A 13,982-nucleotide genomic window follows, 5' to 3' on the forward strand; every position below is an offset into this window, starting at 1 on the left:
TGCCTTAGAGATTGGCCCCGTCCCCGGTTTCAGCTCAACCGTGAAATCTATCTCCCTCATCGGTGGCAACCCCGGAATCTCCTCTGGAAAGACATCTGGAAACTCACCCACCACTGGTATCTGATCAACTGTCGGACTCTCTATCCGGTCATCTCTCACATGGCACAAGATCAACGGGCACCCCTTCCTCAGATAAGACTTTAAGGTCACAGCTGCAATCAACTTAACTTTGGGTTTGGCTACAAACCCACGATAAGACACACTAACAAGTCTATCTTAGCTTTTTACTTTCTTAACCAATCCATCCCGACTATCATCTCAAAACCCTATAAAGGAAACTCTAGCAAGTGTACAGGTAGATCAACTTGCCCAACTATCATAGATACATCCCTATACAACCTCCACATGTTAGAGACTCTCTCGAAGGTATGAAAACTTTCTCACTTACAGACTCGTATACTCTCAGACCCAACCGTTTAATATGACTCGAAGATACAAACGACTGAGACGCCCCCGAATCAAACAAAACAAAGGTATGAATACCGTTAACAATAAAGATACCAGTGATAACATGTGCATCGTCCTCAGCTGCTTTCTTTTCCATCATATACAGCTTTCCACTGGTCTTCTATCCACCTCCCTGGACAGTACTGGCTAAAGTTGTCGGCTTAGAACCCGACCCCTGATTGTTGTCGTTGTTCGTAACTGGTTTCTGATAAGAATTACCGCCATTGCGGTTACCTCCACCCTGGTTGCTCTGAACTCCCCGGTTGTTCCATGACCCAGCTGGTCTGTTGCTCGTATAACTCTGTGCCGAACCCTGAGAATAGCTCCCCTGAGCCGATCTCTGAAAAGCTCCCGGTACACTTGTGCACTCATGTCTCTTGTGGCCTACATCGCCACAGCCAAAGCAGGTTATCCCCCAACTACCACTACCGCTCCCACGGCCACGCCCAAAGGAAGCCCCAACACTGAACCCCGAGCCAGAAGAAAACGCTCTAGTCTGACTGTGATTGCCTTTCTTGTAATTAGATTGGCTACCACCCTCGCTCTCAGCCTTTCTTTTCTCACCTCCCCTCTCCCAGGCCATCTTCACCAACCTCTCAGCTCTCCCAGCTCTCTCATAAGCATCCTTAACATCGGTAAGGACTTCCAAGGGTAACTTTTCCATAATCCTGGGGGTCAACCCCTTCTCAAACCTCAGCGCTAAGTTCTCATCACTCAACCCCATGTCCTCAGTATACCTAGACTTCTCATTGAACTGTCGGTAATACTCAGCTACCGACATATCAGATGTCATCCTGAACCCATCAAACTCCTCCCTCAGCTTACTCCTCACATGCTCAGGTACAAACTCTCTCCTCATAGCCCTCTGGAACTCTTCCTAAGGTATAGCAGGCAGACCTTGCTTCGCATACATCTCCCTAGCACCCACCTTCACCTTATCCCACCACTCACCAGCCTCTTCCCTCAAGTAGAACGCATCTTGTTCTACTTTCATCTCATCAGGATAATGTACCAGATCCAGAATGTTCTCCATCTCACGATGCCAATTGTCAAGAAGAATTGGATCCCCGGTCCCCTTATACTCTTTTGGGTCTCGCTATGTATAGACTGATCTTTGAGTGATCAACCTCCTTATCTTTCCCCACTCTCTTAAGGGCCTCCGTAAGAGCATCTTGATGCTCCAACATCTTAACTATATCGTCAACGTTCATGCTCTCAGCTCTCGCATACAAAGCGGTTTTCTTTGGCGGCATCTTGAAACTATATAAGAAAAGGTAGATATAAACATACATACTATAGCTCAAAACACGAAAATAGCCTGACAAGAACCCACTCGATCGAGTGCCCAAACCTACTCGATCGAGTGCCCAACATGCTCGATCGAGTGCCCCGACTCCAAAACCCAAACATACCTTCTGATCTCTAACCTACTCGATCGAGCTGACAATCCACTCGATCGAGTGTCCCCTACTCGATCGAGTGCCCCTATGTACTCGATCGAGTACCCAAAAACACGGTTCTGATCATAAAAACGTCAAATACCCACTCGATTGAGTCAGGCCCACTCGGTCGAGTACCTCACCCACTCGATCGAGTGCCCCTCACTCGATCGAGTCATGCAGACTCGTGAATACTACCCGCATGTTATCTCACATACCCCAACGTACTATGCATTCATTATTATCTCAACATTATAATTACAACTACGCATGCAAATCTATGCAATTCCTCATACAATCAACAAAATAATCTACTTCATGCTATCAAGTGCCACATTATACACAACCATCATGCTTCTTTATTCAAATCAACATATAAACATATCTTCTCGTTCTTTAATCATACTTTCAATTCTCCACTTCCAACATTCAACAATTCACAACATATATCGTTACGTACTCATACAAACCAACAGACAACACATATGACTCTGACATATATCCCCCCTCCCCCACGTGACCGGTTCAAAATTGTAGGGCGAGTTCACGACTTTAGGACGTCTCCCAAGCCTTTGCATGAACTCCTATAACCTTTACCCCGAGTTCATTTTAATTGACTCCTTATGTTCATTAGATTCATTAGTTACAGGTTTCAGGATCGTCGCTCTGATACCACTTTGTGACACCCCCATACTCCAAGTGCCTTAACAGGACCACTCAGGTATAAAGCTATCACCATCTCGGTTTCCCGAGGCAATGATAATCAAAAGACAATAAAGAAACAACATTTAAATAGTATAAAGTTTAAGTGAGCAAATACAATCCAAAACCAACTGCCAAAATACGGTTTACATGATCTCAAAACAACTGTATAAAAACTATCAAAACTACAGCGGAAGACTCTATCATCTGGTGGCGACACATCCCAGCTATCCCATGCATCTCTACTCATACCTGCTCAACAACTGCTCACCGTCCCCGAATGGATCACCACGGTTTTTAAAACAATTAAACGGGGTCAGTACTAATCACACAATTTACATAACTCAATAAAACAACACACAACACAGCTCAATCGTCAGAGATATGCCCCGAACTCCATCACCAACTCCACAATACTGACTACACACTAAAATGTGTAGCCCTGCCAGAGTACCCATCGCAACAGGTTACTCCTCGCCGCCAGTGGAGGACCGCAGCCGTTCCCACCTAAGGCCCGCTCATCTCCGTCAAGCGATAAACCTAAATCCATTAATGTGCACATCCCTTATGTGGCGGGTTCCACAGAAGGCGAATCTATGGGCGTGAAGCCACTCCCGCAAGTGACTCCACTCAGCCAGGGACGCACCCCGAAGAACACAGACAGATACAATCAATCACAACTACTAATCAACAATCAAACCCAACAACTGTCACAATACTCGTACGATAAAACTCAATAATCACAAAGCACAACCAACACATCATGTGACTAATACTGAGTAGGGAAACCCTACCTGGAATGCAATACAATCAGACGATCTCAACAGCTGTTATCAAAAGGCCTCCTCTACGAATCCTCCTCATAACATATGATCACATAATTACTAACAATCATAAAAACTAACAAAACCCCAAACCCCAAAATTAGGGTTTAAACAAACTTAATAAAATACTATAAAATCGGTACATAGATCTTACCCTCGACGCAAGGATCACAAGAATGTAAAGGATGATGACTTCCGACCTCTCAAGCTCCGGGATTTGTCAATAATGCGAAAGATGCGAAGAACGTAGTTTGAAATCTCTTTTGAAGTGATTAGGTTTAATTAAAGTGTTTAATGATGATGACGGAAAGTTATATATATATCTATTCGCATTATTAACAAAACCCGACAAAACATTACCCGTAAACCGAGCCACTCGATCGAGCAACTAACGTACTCGATCGAGTGCCCCCTACTCGATCGAGTACCAAGGCTACTCGATCGAGTACCCTACAGACAGAACACTGTTTTAAAAACCAAAACACTCTTACTCGACAGAGTAAGGCCCACTCGATAGAGTACCCAGAGACTCATAAAACCGTAGTATTACACTTATACACGTATTTCTATGTGTTTTCCGTAGTTTTATGCTACGAAATGTCCCGAATAGTCTACTTTGGTTCATTTGGCTTCAATTGCAAGAATGGATCCGAAAGAAGCAGAATCAAGCCTTTTACTGTCACTTTTGCATGCATTTAGGAGATGAGTGAATTTGGAGCGGAAATGCTACTGCCTTGGGATGCGCGAAGTCTTTTTGGAAGCTAAATCAACGAAGCAAGGAGCTGGTTCAGTGGCTAAGTAGTCGATCGAAGCCTTTTCTGTTCGATCGAGTGACTATGGTGAAGAGAAGGTCTCGATCGAATAGTTTCCTTGCTCTTTCGAGAGTTGATATCTTGGAGTTCCTCGATCGAGTACTTTTGTACCTCGATCAAGAGGTTTTGCAGGAAGTTGCTCGATCGAGTGTTTCTAATATGCGCGATTGAGTAACTAGTTATTAGACGCAAGATTTTTGTATCTTGTTATGTATCTTAGGTCAAATAATTATCTTTCCTATACATAGGAAGGACGTCATTAGGTTTATACATCTTTGTACACACTTCATCATCTCAGACTTTTTGTCTACTCTTTGTACTGTTGAACTTACTTTTGCTCTCTACTTTCCCGGATCTTGTTTTATGTAATCTCTCTCCTACTCTCTTTCTATTTAATCTTCCTCTCTTTTGCTTATATCTTTGATTATGTTTGTTATTCCTTTATCTTTTGTTATTTTTATATTACTTATTATGCGTAGGTAACTTCTCTAATGCTAGGATTAGGGGATCCATAATAGTTAATCGATGAAACTTTAATTGGCTTATGAGGTTTCGTTGTGAGAATTGTTTAATAGCAATATAACTGTAATTATTAGGTTGAATGCATGCAACTGAATCAGTTAATCCGATTAAATTCAGACCTAGATTGAGTGATTGGAATGAATAGACCTGTTATAGACAATAGACTACACTAATGAGGGTGAAAGCTAAGTTAGTTTCTAGGGCGGATAACGGACCGAGAGGACCTTTCTACTACCCTTCTCACATCAGACCGACTGACCTACCTTTAGCTAATTTGTGCGATATCATGGTGAACCGACATCCTGTCATCTTTTTCTCATTTTTGATCTTAATCCTTTTCGCTCTTGCCTTTTTAATTTTTATTGCTTTAGTTTAGACAACAACTCAAACCCCCTATTTTGTGACCTTATACAGATTAGAATAACGAGTAGATAGTGACCTCCTCCCTGTGGATACGATACCCGACTTACCTCTGCTGCATAAGTTAGAGCTAGTTGGTTTTATTTTTGCTAGGGTTGCGACAGCCGTATCACTATATGAATGACCTTCTTATAATACTCTCAACTAATATTTAATCTCATATTAATCTTAACTATTAACATTCCTCCTGCGGTCACTCCTCCAGCGCCGACTCCATCCATTCTCCTGGCCTCTTTTCTCAATTCCAACCTTATCAATGGGCAACTCAACCCTGTAACTAAATCCTCATAACCTGTTTAACAAACTAAAGATGTAAAATCAATCCAGAACAATCAAAATTCGAATCAAAACCAAAATGTCATAATCCGCAGCAACAATGCAACAACAGCATCACCCTCTTCGATCACCTCTCTAAAAACTCCCCACCTTCAAAGACCCCGCCACACCTCCACCACGAAACCATGACGACGACAACAAAAACAACAATATTTTAACCACCTTCTCCGCAGACCCAATATTCTCCCTATTCCTATTCCCAACATACTTCTCAACTCAATTTTCATCACAAGCACTCTTTTCCGCCACTGCTGCCTCAACCACTGAACGTAATGGTGATTGGGTGGTAAAAAATGCATGATGGTGATAGAAGGGATTAAAGGATGAAGTAATTTAAGCAGGTCATCCATATGATGGATTATTCCTATGAAATATTAGTGGCCACGTTATTTTTCACCTGTTATAGCAAGTAAAAAAAAGCAAGTTTGTTCTGGGAAGGAAGGGGGGATTGGAAGAATTAAATTGGGATTACTTAAAGGATGGAGTAATTTAAGTAGGTCACCCGTAGGATGGATTATTTCTATTAAATAACCCAATAAAATCATAAACATTTACAAGAATATTTAGATGGACATCGCCTTTTGTGTATGTAAATTACGAGTAATTTAAGTAAGGCCGAAAGACCTCGCAATCCTTCAAAGCAGTGATAAAAGTGGCAAACTAGCATCGTTATTGACCTGCTTAAGAGACTTCTTAAGACGACAAATCATATTAACTAGGCAGAACAGATGTAAAATCAGGTAGAAGGCGCATATATACTTCATTCATTCAAGTACGTCATCATGAAGAAATACATTATGGACATCTATTTGATACAATGTCCAGTTTTTACAGGCACCAATCGCAAGGAGAGCTTCCATCGTTGTCATTTTGACAACCAGAGCAAACGATTCATCAAGTCAATGTCTTCGTCTGATGATTACCAAACACCAAAGCCTAGCCTTAAAACCAGGGGACGTAGTCAGGATATTATCGATGGGGCCAATTTTTTAAAAAATTCCGTTAAATTTTTTTATTTTTCATTCTCAAGTAAAACATCGTATATTTATATAAAAAAAACCTACACATATAATGAAATTTTAGGCTTATCTATGTTATTGAATTCATTCCCACATTCCCTTAATGTTTCTTAGATTTTGCTTGGGGAACAATTTAGCCTTTTGTCTCTACATTGTCCTCACCCGCCATATATAAATCCCAAACTCTATCCACTACATCACATTATTAATCATCAAGAACTTAAGAGAACACATAACACCTACACTACCTTTCTAAATAGAAACTAAAGTGAAAAATAATAATTAAATACATGCAAGCCATGAATAAAATACAACATCAACAACCCACTTCACAAAAACTCCAAATAGATGTGGATGTCATGAAAAAGCTCATTGAAGAGCTTGAAATAGGCAAAAATTCAGTTCATGTCATGAGAAGCCTCATTCTTCAAAACTACCCTAGTATCAAACTTGAGGATTATTCTTGTAAGAATAAGAATGATGATGATGATGATCATCAAGATTACTATAAAGAATTAGAACATCATTCTATGGTTGCTTTGAACACTTATCTCAACTCCATTTCTATGCTCAAAAGCTTTAATTTCGATGGTGTTTTCGTCGAAACGCGACAACTTGATCATTTAGGTCATTGTGAAGTTGTTTCTCCTAATACTTCATGCAACTCTGGAATTTCTGCTAATCATGAGGCTAATAAAAAGAGGTAAACCTTTTTTTTGTATTCACATTTTTAATCATCATGAGCTAATAATTTGATGTGGTTAATCAAAAAATTCTTGATCATAAATTATAAGGAATTATTCAAATATTTTTATATTTTATTTTTATGTTTCAACTTTACAGGAAGGTTAGTGGTGAATTAAGAGAAAAGGAGGTCACACATTTGACCTACGATGGCTTTGGGTGGAGGAAATATGGCCAAAAAAAGATCCTTAATCATGATTACCCAAGGTAATTTTATGTTAATTTGACTATGCTTCGCCCACTTAATCTCTAAACTAGACACTTTAAGTATAAAAATGATTAATTTGAATTACACCTAAAACCTAATTCAAACTGAATGTCTCATAAACAACCTCTAGTTAATTAATTCTTAAAATTGATAGTAATTACTCCATGCATCCATCCTGGTCATTTATTTATCTATTTCATTTTAGGATGTCTCATTCATTCATTTTTTTATAGGTAATTTGATCATACATATCCATTATAATCTACTTATCATTCACTAACAACCACCATAAATCGTCCTTTTCCCCTCCCTGGATCTTTATGTCAAAATCAAAGGTAAATAAATAACTGAAATAGAAGGAGTATAAAAAATATTCACATATTATATTAATAATGAAAAAAGTACTTTTATATATATATATATATATATATATATATATATATATATATATGACCCTCCCTCCATTGACATGGAATAGCACAAAGTGATTAAGGTAGTTGATTAATAAGTACATACATGCATGAACCGAATTAAATCGAAATCAAAACTAAGACTCGCACGAATACAATCGATTTGAACTTGAACCTAACTGATATGTTTGTCAAATATACAATATCATTTTTGGGAACCTATAATTGGAATTAAATTTCATTATTGAGACATTTAAAGCGTTTCAAAAATCATAGAATTTGAATTGGGGTAGAACTGATTTGGTTTTCAATTCAATCCTAGTTAAAATTTGAGATTCTCAAATTGCTTCCACATGGTTATCATTTCATTCCATCACTATTCAAACTCATATCTTGGACTTGTTAATAGTTCATTTTCATTTAGGTTTTAGCTAAAAAGTTTTAATTTTGTCAATTCATATTTTAGTTATAATAGAAATATTTTGTGCCCGATTCTAGTTCCAATTAGCGACCAGGCTTACCTGCCTGATTCCAATCCAATTATCCGGATCCATGCAACCTTGCCCGATTCGAATATCAATTATATGGGTTTCTCAAAAATCATTGAGAAATTAAAATTTTAAATTAAATTCCAATGATCTACAAGGTTTATGAAATTGGTTTTGGAATTCAAATAGGTCATTTTAATTACTTCAATTTAAATCATGAAAATGAAATCAAACGCTATCTTAAGAACATCCAATTAATTTGATCATATGCACAATATTACTCCCTTTATTCCAGTTATTTGTTAACTAGTGTAGTTCCCGTGCTACAGCACGGTATTTTTAAGATGAAATTTATAAAGAGGAACTTTTAATAAAATTATTTGCATAAATTAAAGCTACTTTTAATTTAATATAATATACTAAATATAATATTAGTAAGGAGATAGAAAAGAAAGTTTACTATTAATAATAACACTAAAATGTTAAATCTATAAGGGGAACTAATTTATGAAATTAAGTTAGATGTAAAATCTAGTTAAAAAACCCATTAGCCTTATTAAAAAAACTGGTAAAAATAATATACTACACGTCTAAAAAGACGATTTACGAATTATTAAAACTTAACATTTTCACTTTCTATTTCTTATAAGAAAATACATAAAAATTGTTATACGTTATTTAAAAAAATACTCCACACTCCATATACTCCATATTACTAAAATAAAGATTTCATAATTCGAGAGTGCAATTGATATGTTGTAAAATTGCATAATATATTAGGGCTAATTGATTGTGATTGTATATTTTCGGGATAATATTGTAAAAAATTGCATAATTTAAGAGATTGTTTCCATGTATAGGATTGCATTTATTCGAAAAGTCAAAACATACATTTGTTTCCATGTATAGGTTTTCAGTTGATTCAAATCATACATTAGACTTGACGCAAAAGCAAATTTGATTTAGTAAAATTCGACGGCCCAACTTAGACTGGCCCCATCAAGAAGTAGTGTAAGGTAGGCGGGAAAACTACTTGAGAATTTTATTCTCTTAGTAGTAACTAGTATAGATCCCGCGCATTCGCGCGGTTTTTTAGATAGGGATATTAGAGAATTTAATAATTATATTACTGGTATTTAATCTCTCTTGAAATTTAATTATGAAATTTACTATTAGTAATATTTCGTAATAAGATGTGGAAAAGAGAAGGTTCAATAGTGTTAAATTGTAAAATTAACCAATATTTAAATGTTTTACATAGCATTAAAAAATGTGATATTAAGTTAAAGTGTAAGAAAAAAAATTATACGTAAACTTTTCATTTTAGCAGTAAACAATTTACGAATACTCTTAACTTGTAATATGTTTGTATCAAGGACGAAACAATAGAATTAATTAGAAAGTATTTGCTAAAAAAGTGTTCGTGACTATCATGTTTATTTTTAAAAATAATAGTAGAAAAATATTTCTATCACATCATATGTATTGTGAAGTGATGCGTGTTGCTGATATCAGAAGCAAGTAACCATCTGACCTGAAGGAAGAAGTTGATCATCGTTCATCATGCAACATGCTCACCTGGATGCATCTGACAGCTTCCAGATGGTTCTAGAATGTTCTATAGTTTGTTACAATCTGTAACAAACTTATAACAAACTTTGACTAGCATTGTACAGTTGACTGAGATTAGATATTTTGTCAATAATTCTGTATATAAGCAAGACTGTGTAACAACATTAATAATTCTAATATACAATCACTTTTATTTACATCTTTTCTTCAAATTACATCATCATTTTCTTACAAAAGCTTCATCCTTGTGCATCAATGGCGTCTCACACCTCCATTGTTGTGAGCTTCAGCTATGCTTCTGCACCATTTCACATGGTATCAGAGCAGGTTTAGCCTGTCTCTGCATATCGTTCTTCCGCATTTACTCTGATTTACTTGTTTTTCCTCGTTTTTCTTCTTTTTCATTCAAAAATCACAAAATCACAAATTTTACTACAATCAAATCATCTTCATTGTTCTTCTGATTGTTTGTTAATTCCTCTTGATCATAATGTCGACTACTGTTGATTCTCCTCCTGCTGCTAACAATAATCAGTATGATGATCCTACCTTCGTCTCTAATTCTGATTATGCTGGAATGCAGCTTGTTAATCCTCTTTTCAATGGCAAGAACTTCTTATCTTGGAGTCGTAGCATTCTTATGGCGTTAAGCACAAAGAATAAGCAAGGTTTTCTCACTGGCACGGTTTCACAACCTGCAATTACTTCATCTCAGTTTCCGCGATGGCTGCGTGCAGACTCCATGGTTCGTTGCTGGTTGTTGAATTCTATGATTCCTACTATTAAGGAAGGTTACTTATCCTGCAAGTCTGCAAAGCTTCTTTGGACAGATGTGTGTGAGCGATATGGACAGTCTAATGCACCAAGGCTGTATCAGCTCAAGAAAGATCTGAAAAATATCACTCAAGATGATGTTCCTGTTGTTGAGTATTTCAACAAACTCAAACGACATTGGGACGATATTGATGAGCTTGAAGAGATTCCTGAATGTGTATGTGGCGCTATGGTTGACTGCTCTTGTAATTTGCAGAAAAGAATTCTAGATGCATCAATCAGAGAGAAGGTTCTTACCTTTCTCATGGGCTTGAATGATGTCTATGATTCATTAAGGACTAACATTCTTGCTATGGATCCAATTCCTCCAATCAATAAGACTTATTCTATTGTTCAACAGATAGAAAGTCAGAAAATCATTTCTAATGTGATTGTCTCTTCTCAAGATGCAAGTGCTTTGAATGCTTCTAAGCATGCTGGTAAGCAGCCTTGGAATGTCTGGAAAAGAGGTGAACCTAAGGGTGATCCTAACAAGAAACCTAAAGTTGATGATAGGTGGTGTCCTCATTGCAATAAGAAAGGTCATGTCATTGATAGTTGCTTCATCAAACATCCTGAGTTGAAGGAAAAATTCTTAGCAAGATTTGCAGGGAAGTTTTCTGGTAATGTCACATCTGGACAGCCAGAGGGTCAATATTCTGGTTATCATAATCAACCGCAGTATCAGGGGCAAGGACAGGCTGGTGGTCAATTTCCAGCAAGTCACTTTCCAGCAAGTGGTTATCCCAGTGGTTATTTTTCTGATCAGGGAAAGGCGTCTACATCTGCTCAGCATCAAGCTTTTTCTACTTCTCAGATGCCTCCTGGTCCCTCGTCTGCTATGCAATTTGATCCTGCAATGCTCACTGCACTTTATCATCATATGATGCAGTTGCAGCAGGCTAAGCAAGACAATCCTTTGGATAATTCTGATGCCTCAGTGAATTTTGCAGGTATAACTCTGGCCTCTAATGTTCAGAGTCATGATTCTTGCAATGATTGGATTATAGATTCTGGCGCATCAGATCACATGTCTGCAAATAAATCTTTTTTTACTGATCTTAGAGTACTTCCTAATCCTATATTAATAGGCTTACCTGATGGATCTACTCAATTAGTCACTCATGGGGGTGATATTTGCTTAAAATCTGGTTTAACTTTGCACAATGCATTGTTTGTTCCTGTGTTCAAACACAACCTATTATCTGTTGGTAAACTGTTGTGCACCACAAATTTGCTAATCCATTTTTTTGTGGACAAATGCATAATTCAGGACCCTGCTTCTGAATGTCCTGTTGCAATTGGCTTTCAAGATAAGGGATTGTACAAGTTACATTGCCCTCCTGATCAGAGATCTCACACTAGTTGTTATAATACTCATGTGAATAAGTTGTCTCATAGTGAGACAGTTGATTGTTGTAATTGCTCTTCTTCTGCTAGGTGTAAGGCTCATGCCAATCTTGATAATCTACATGCTAGGCTAGGCCATGCTTCTTTGTCAAAAATGCAGCATGTTGATGTAATAAATTGTAAAGGCTTGAAAACTTTTGATTGTGAGGCATGTTTTCAAGCCAAGATTCATAGGTTTCCTTTTCCCAGAAGTGTAAGCAGAGCTACAAAGATTTTTGAATTGATTCATGTGGATCTTTGGGGTCCTTATAAGTCTCCTACATTGACTGGTGCATATTATTTTTTAACTATTGTTGATGATCACTCTAGAGTAACTTGGACTTTCTTACTTAAAACTAAAACCCAAGTTTGTTCTACTCTAGAAAATTTCTTTGCTCAGATAGAGAATATTTACCACACTTCTGTTAAGACCTTGAGAAGTGATAATGGCACAGAAGTGATACAAGATACCTGTCTGAGTTTGTTGAATAGAAAAGGAATTATACATCAGAAAAGTGTCCCTGGGGTCCCTCAGCAAAATGGCCGAGTGGAAAGGAAGCACAGGCATTTAGTTGAAACTGCAAGAGCCATGCTTTTGCATGCTAAATTGCCTAAGAAATTTTGGGGAGAAAGTATCTTGACTGCCACATACCTGATTAACAAACTCCCTACACCTATATTGGATTGGAAAAGTCCAAGTGAGGTTTTGATGGGCAAATTACCTACTTTTGATGAACTTAGAATTTTTGGGTGTCAATGTTTTGCACCCATTCACACTCAACCTAGAGACAAGTTTGGTCCAAAAGGGAGAAAGTGTATCTTCATAGGTTACCCTTTTGGACAGAAAGCTTACAAGTTGTATGATTTGGAAACACATAAAATCTTTGTTAGCAGAGATGTGATATTTCAAGAAGATGTTTTTCCCTTTGCCAAAGCCTTATCTAAAGATACTTCATCATCTCAGTCTTCTTTATCTTTCCCACCTCCTTCTGTTCCCATTTTTGAGCAAGATGACATTGAGCAAGCGTAGTAAAGATCAGCATGCCACTGGTTCACAGTCTGAGGGTCAGCACAGTCCCACTGATCCTTCTAGTCCCATGATTCAAGATTCTGTAAGCCTTCCAAATATCTCTAATAATAATTCAAGACCAACTCAACCTACTCATGCTGTCAGACATTCTACTAGACAAAGACATTTGTCTAGTGCCTTACAAGATTATCAAATTCCTTCATCTATTCAGTCCATTCTCCCTCAATCCCATACTTTTTCTGTCTTTAATACAAAAACTCATCCACCCCACTTGACTGCCTCTCTTAATGCTGTTCTGCACACTTTTGAACCTTCCACTTATTCACAAGCCAAATCTGATCCTCATTGGGTAGCAGCCATGGATAAGGAATTGCAGGCTCTTGAGGTTAATGGCACTTGGGATTTGGTCACACTTCCTCCAGGAAGTAAAGCCATTGGGTCCAAATGGGTCTACAAGGTCAAGTTCAAGCCTGATGGATCCATTGAGAGACATAAAGCAAGGCTAGTGGCCAAGGGCTATAGTCAAGTTGAAGGGAAGGATTATAAATACACTTTTTCTCCTGTTGCAAAGTTTGTAACAGTCAGATTGTTGTTAGCAGTATCTGCTGCCAAGAAGTGGTCCATTCATCAACTGGACATCAATAATGCTTTCTTACATGGATTTTTGGACGAAGATGTTTATATGCATCCTCCAGAAGGGTACACTAAGGCTATTCCAGGGCAAGTGTGCAAGTTAAAGAGATCTTT

The 13,982-nt window shown here is 37.7% G+C and overlaps 1 protein-coding gene across 1 annotated transcript; it reads left to right on the forward strand.

Moving 5' to 3' along the window:
• Positions 1 to 10,493: 10,493 nt before the first annotated feature.
• Positions 10,494 to 13,235, forward strand: LOC141641488 (uncharacterized). The gene has a single exon (XM_074450148.1). The coding sequence runs from the start codon at positions 10,494 to 10,496 to the stop codon at positions 13,233 to 13,235; it is 2,742 nt and encodes a 913-aa protein (XP_074306249.1).
• The last annotated feature ends 747 nt before the right edge of the window (positions 13,236 to 13,982 follow it).

The sequence above is a fragment of the Silene latifolia genome, chromosome 1 (genome assembly GCF_048544455.1).
Source record: "Silene latifolia isolate original U9 population chromosome 1, ASM4854445v1, whole genome shotgun sequence".
NCBI lineage: Eukaryota > Viridiplantae > Streptophyta > Magnoliopsida > Caryophyllales > Caryophyllaceae > Silene > Silene latifolia.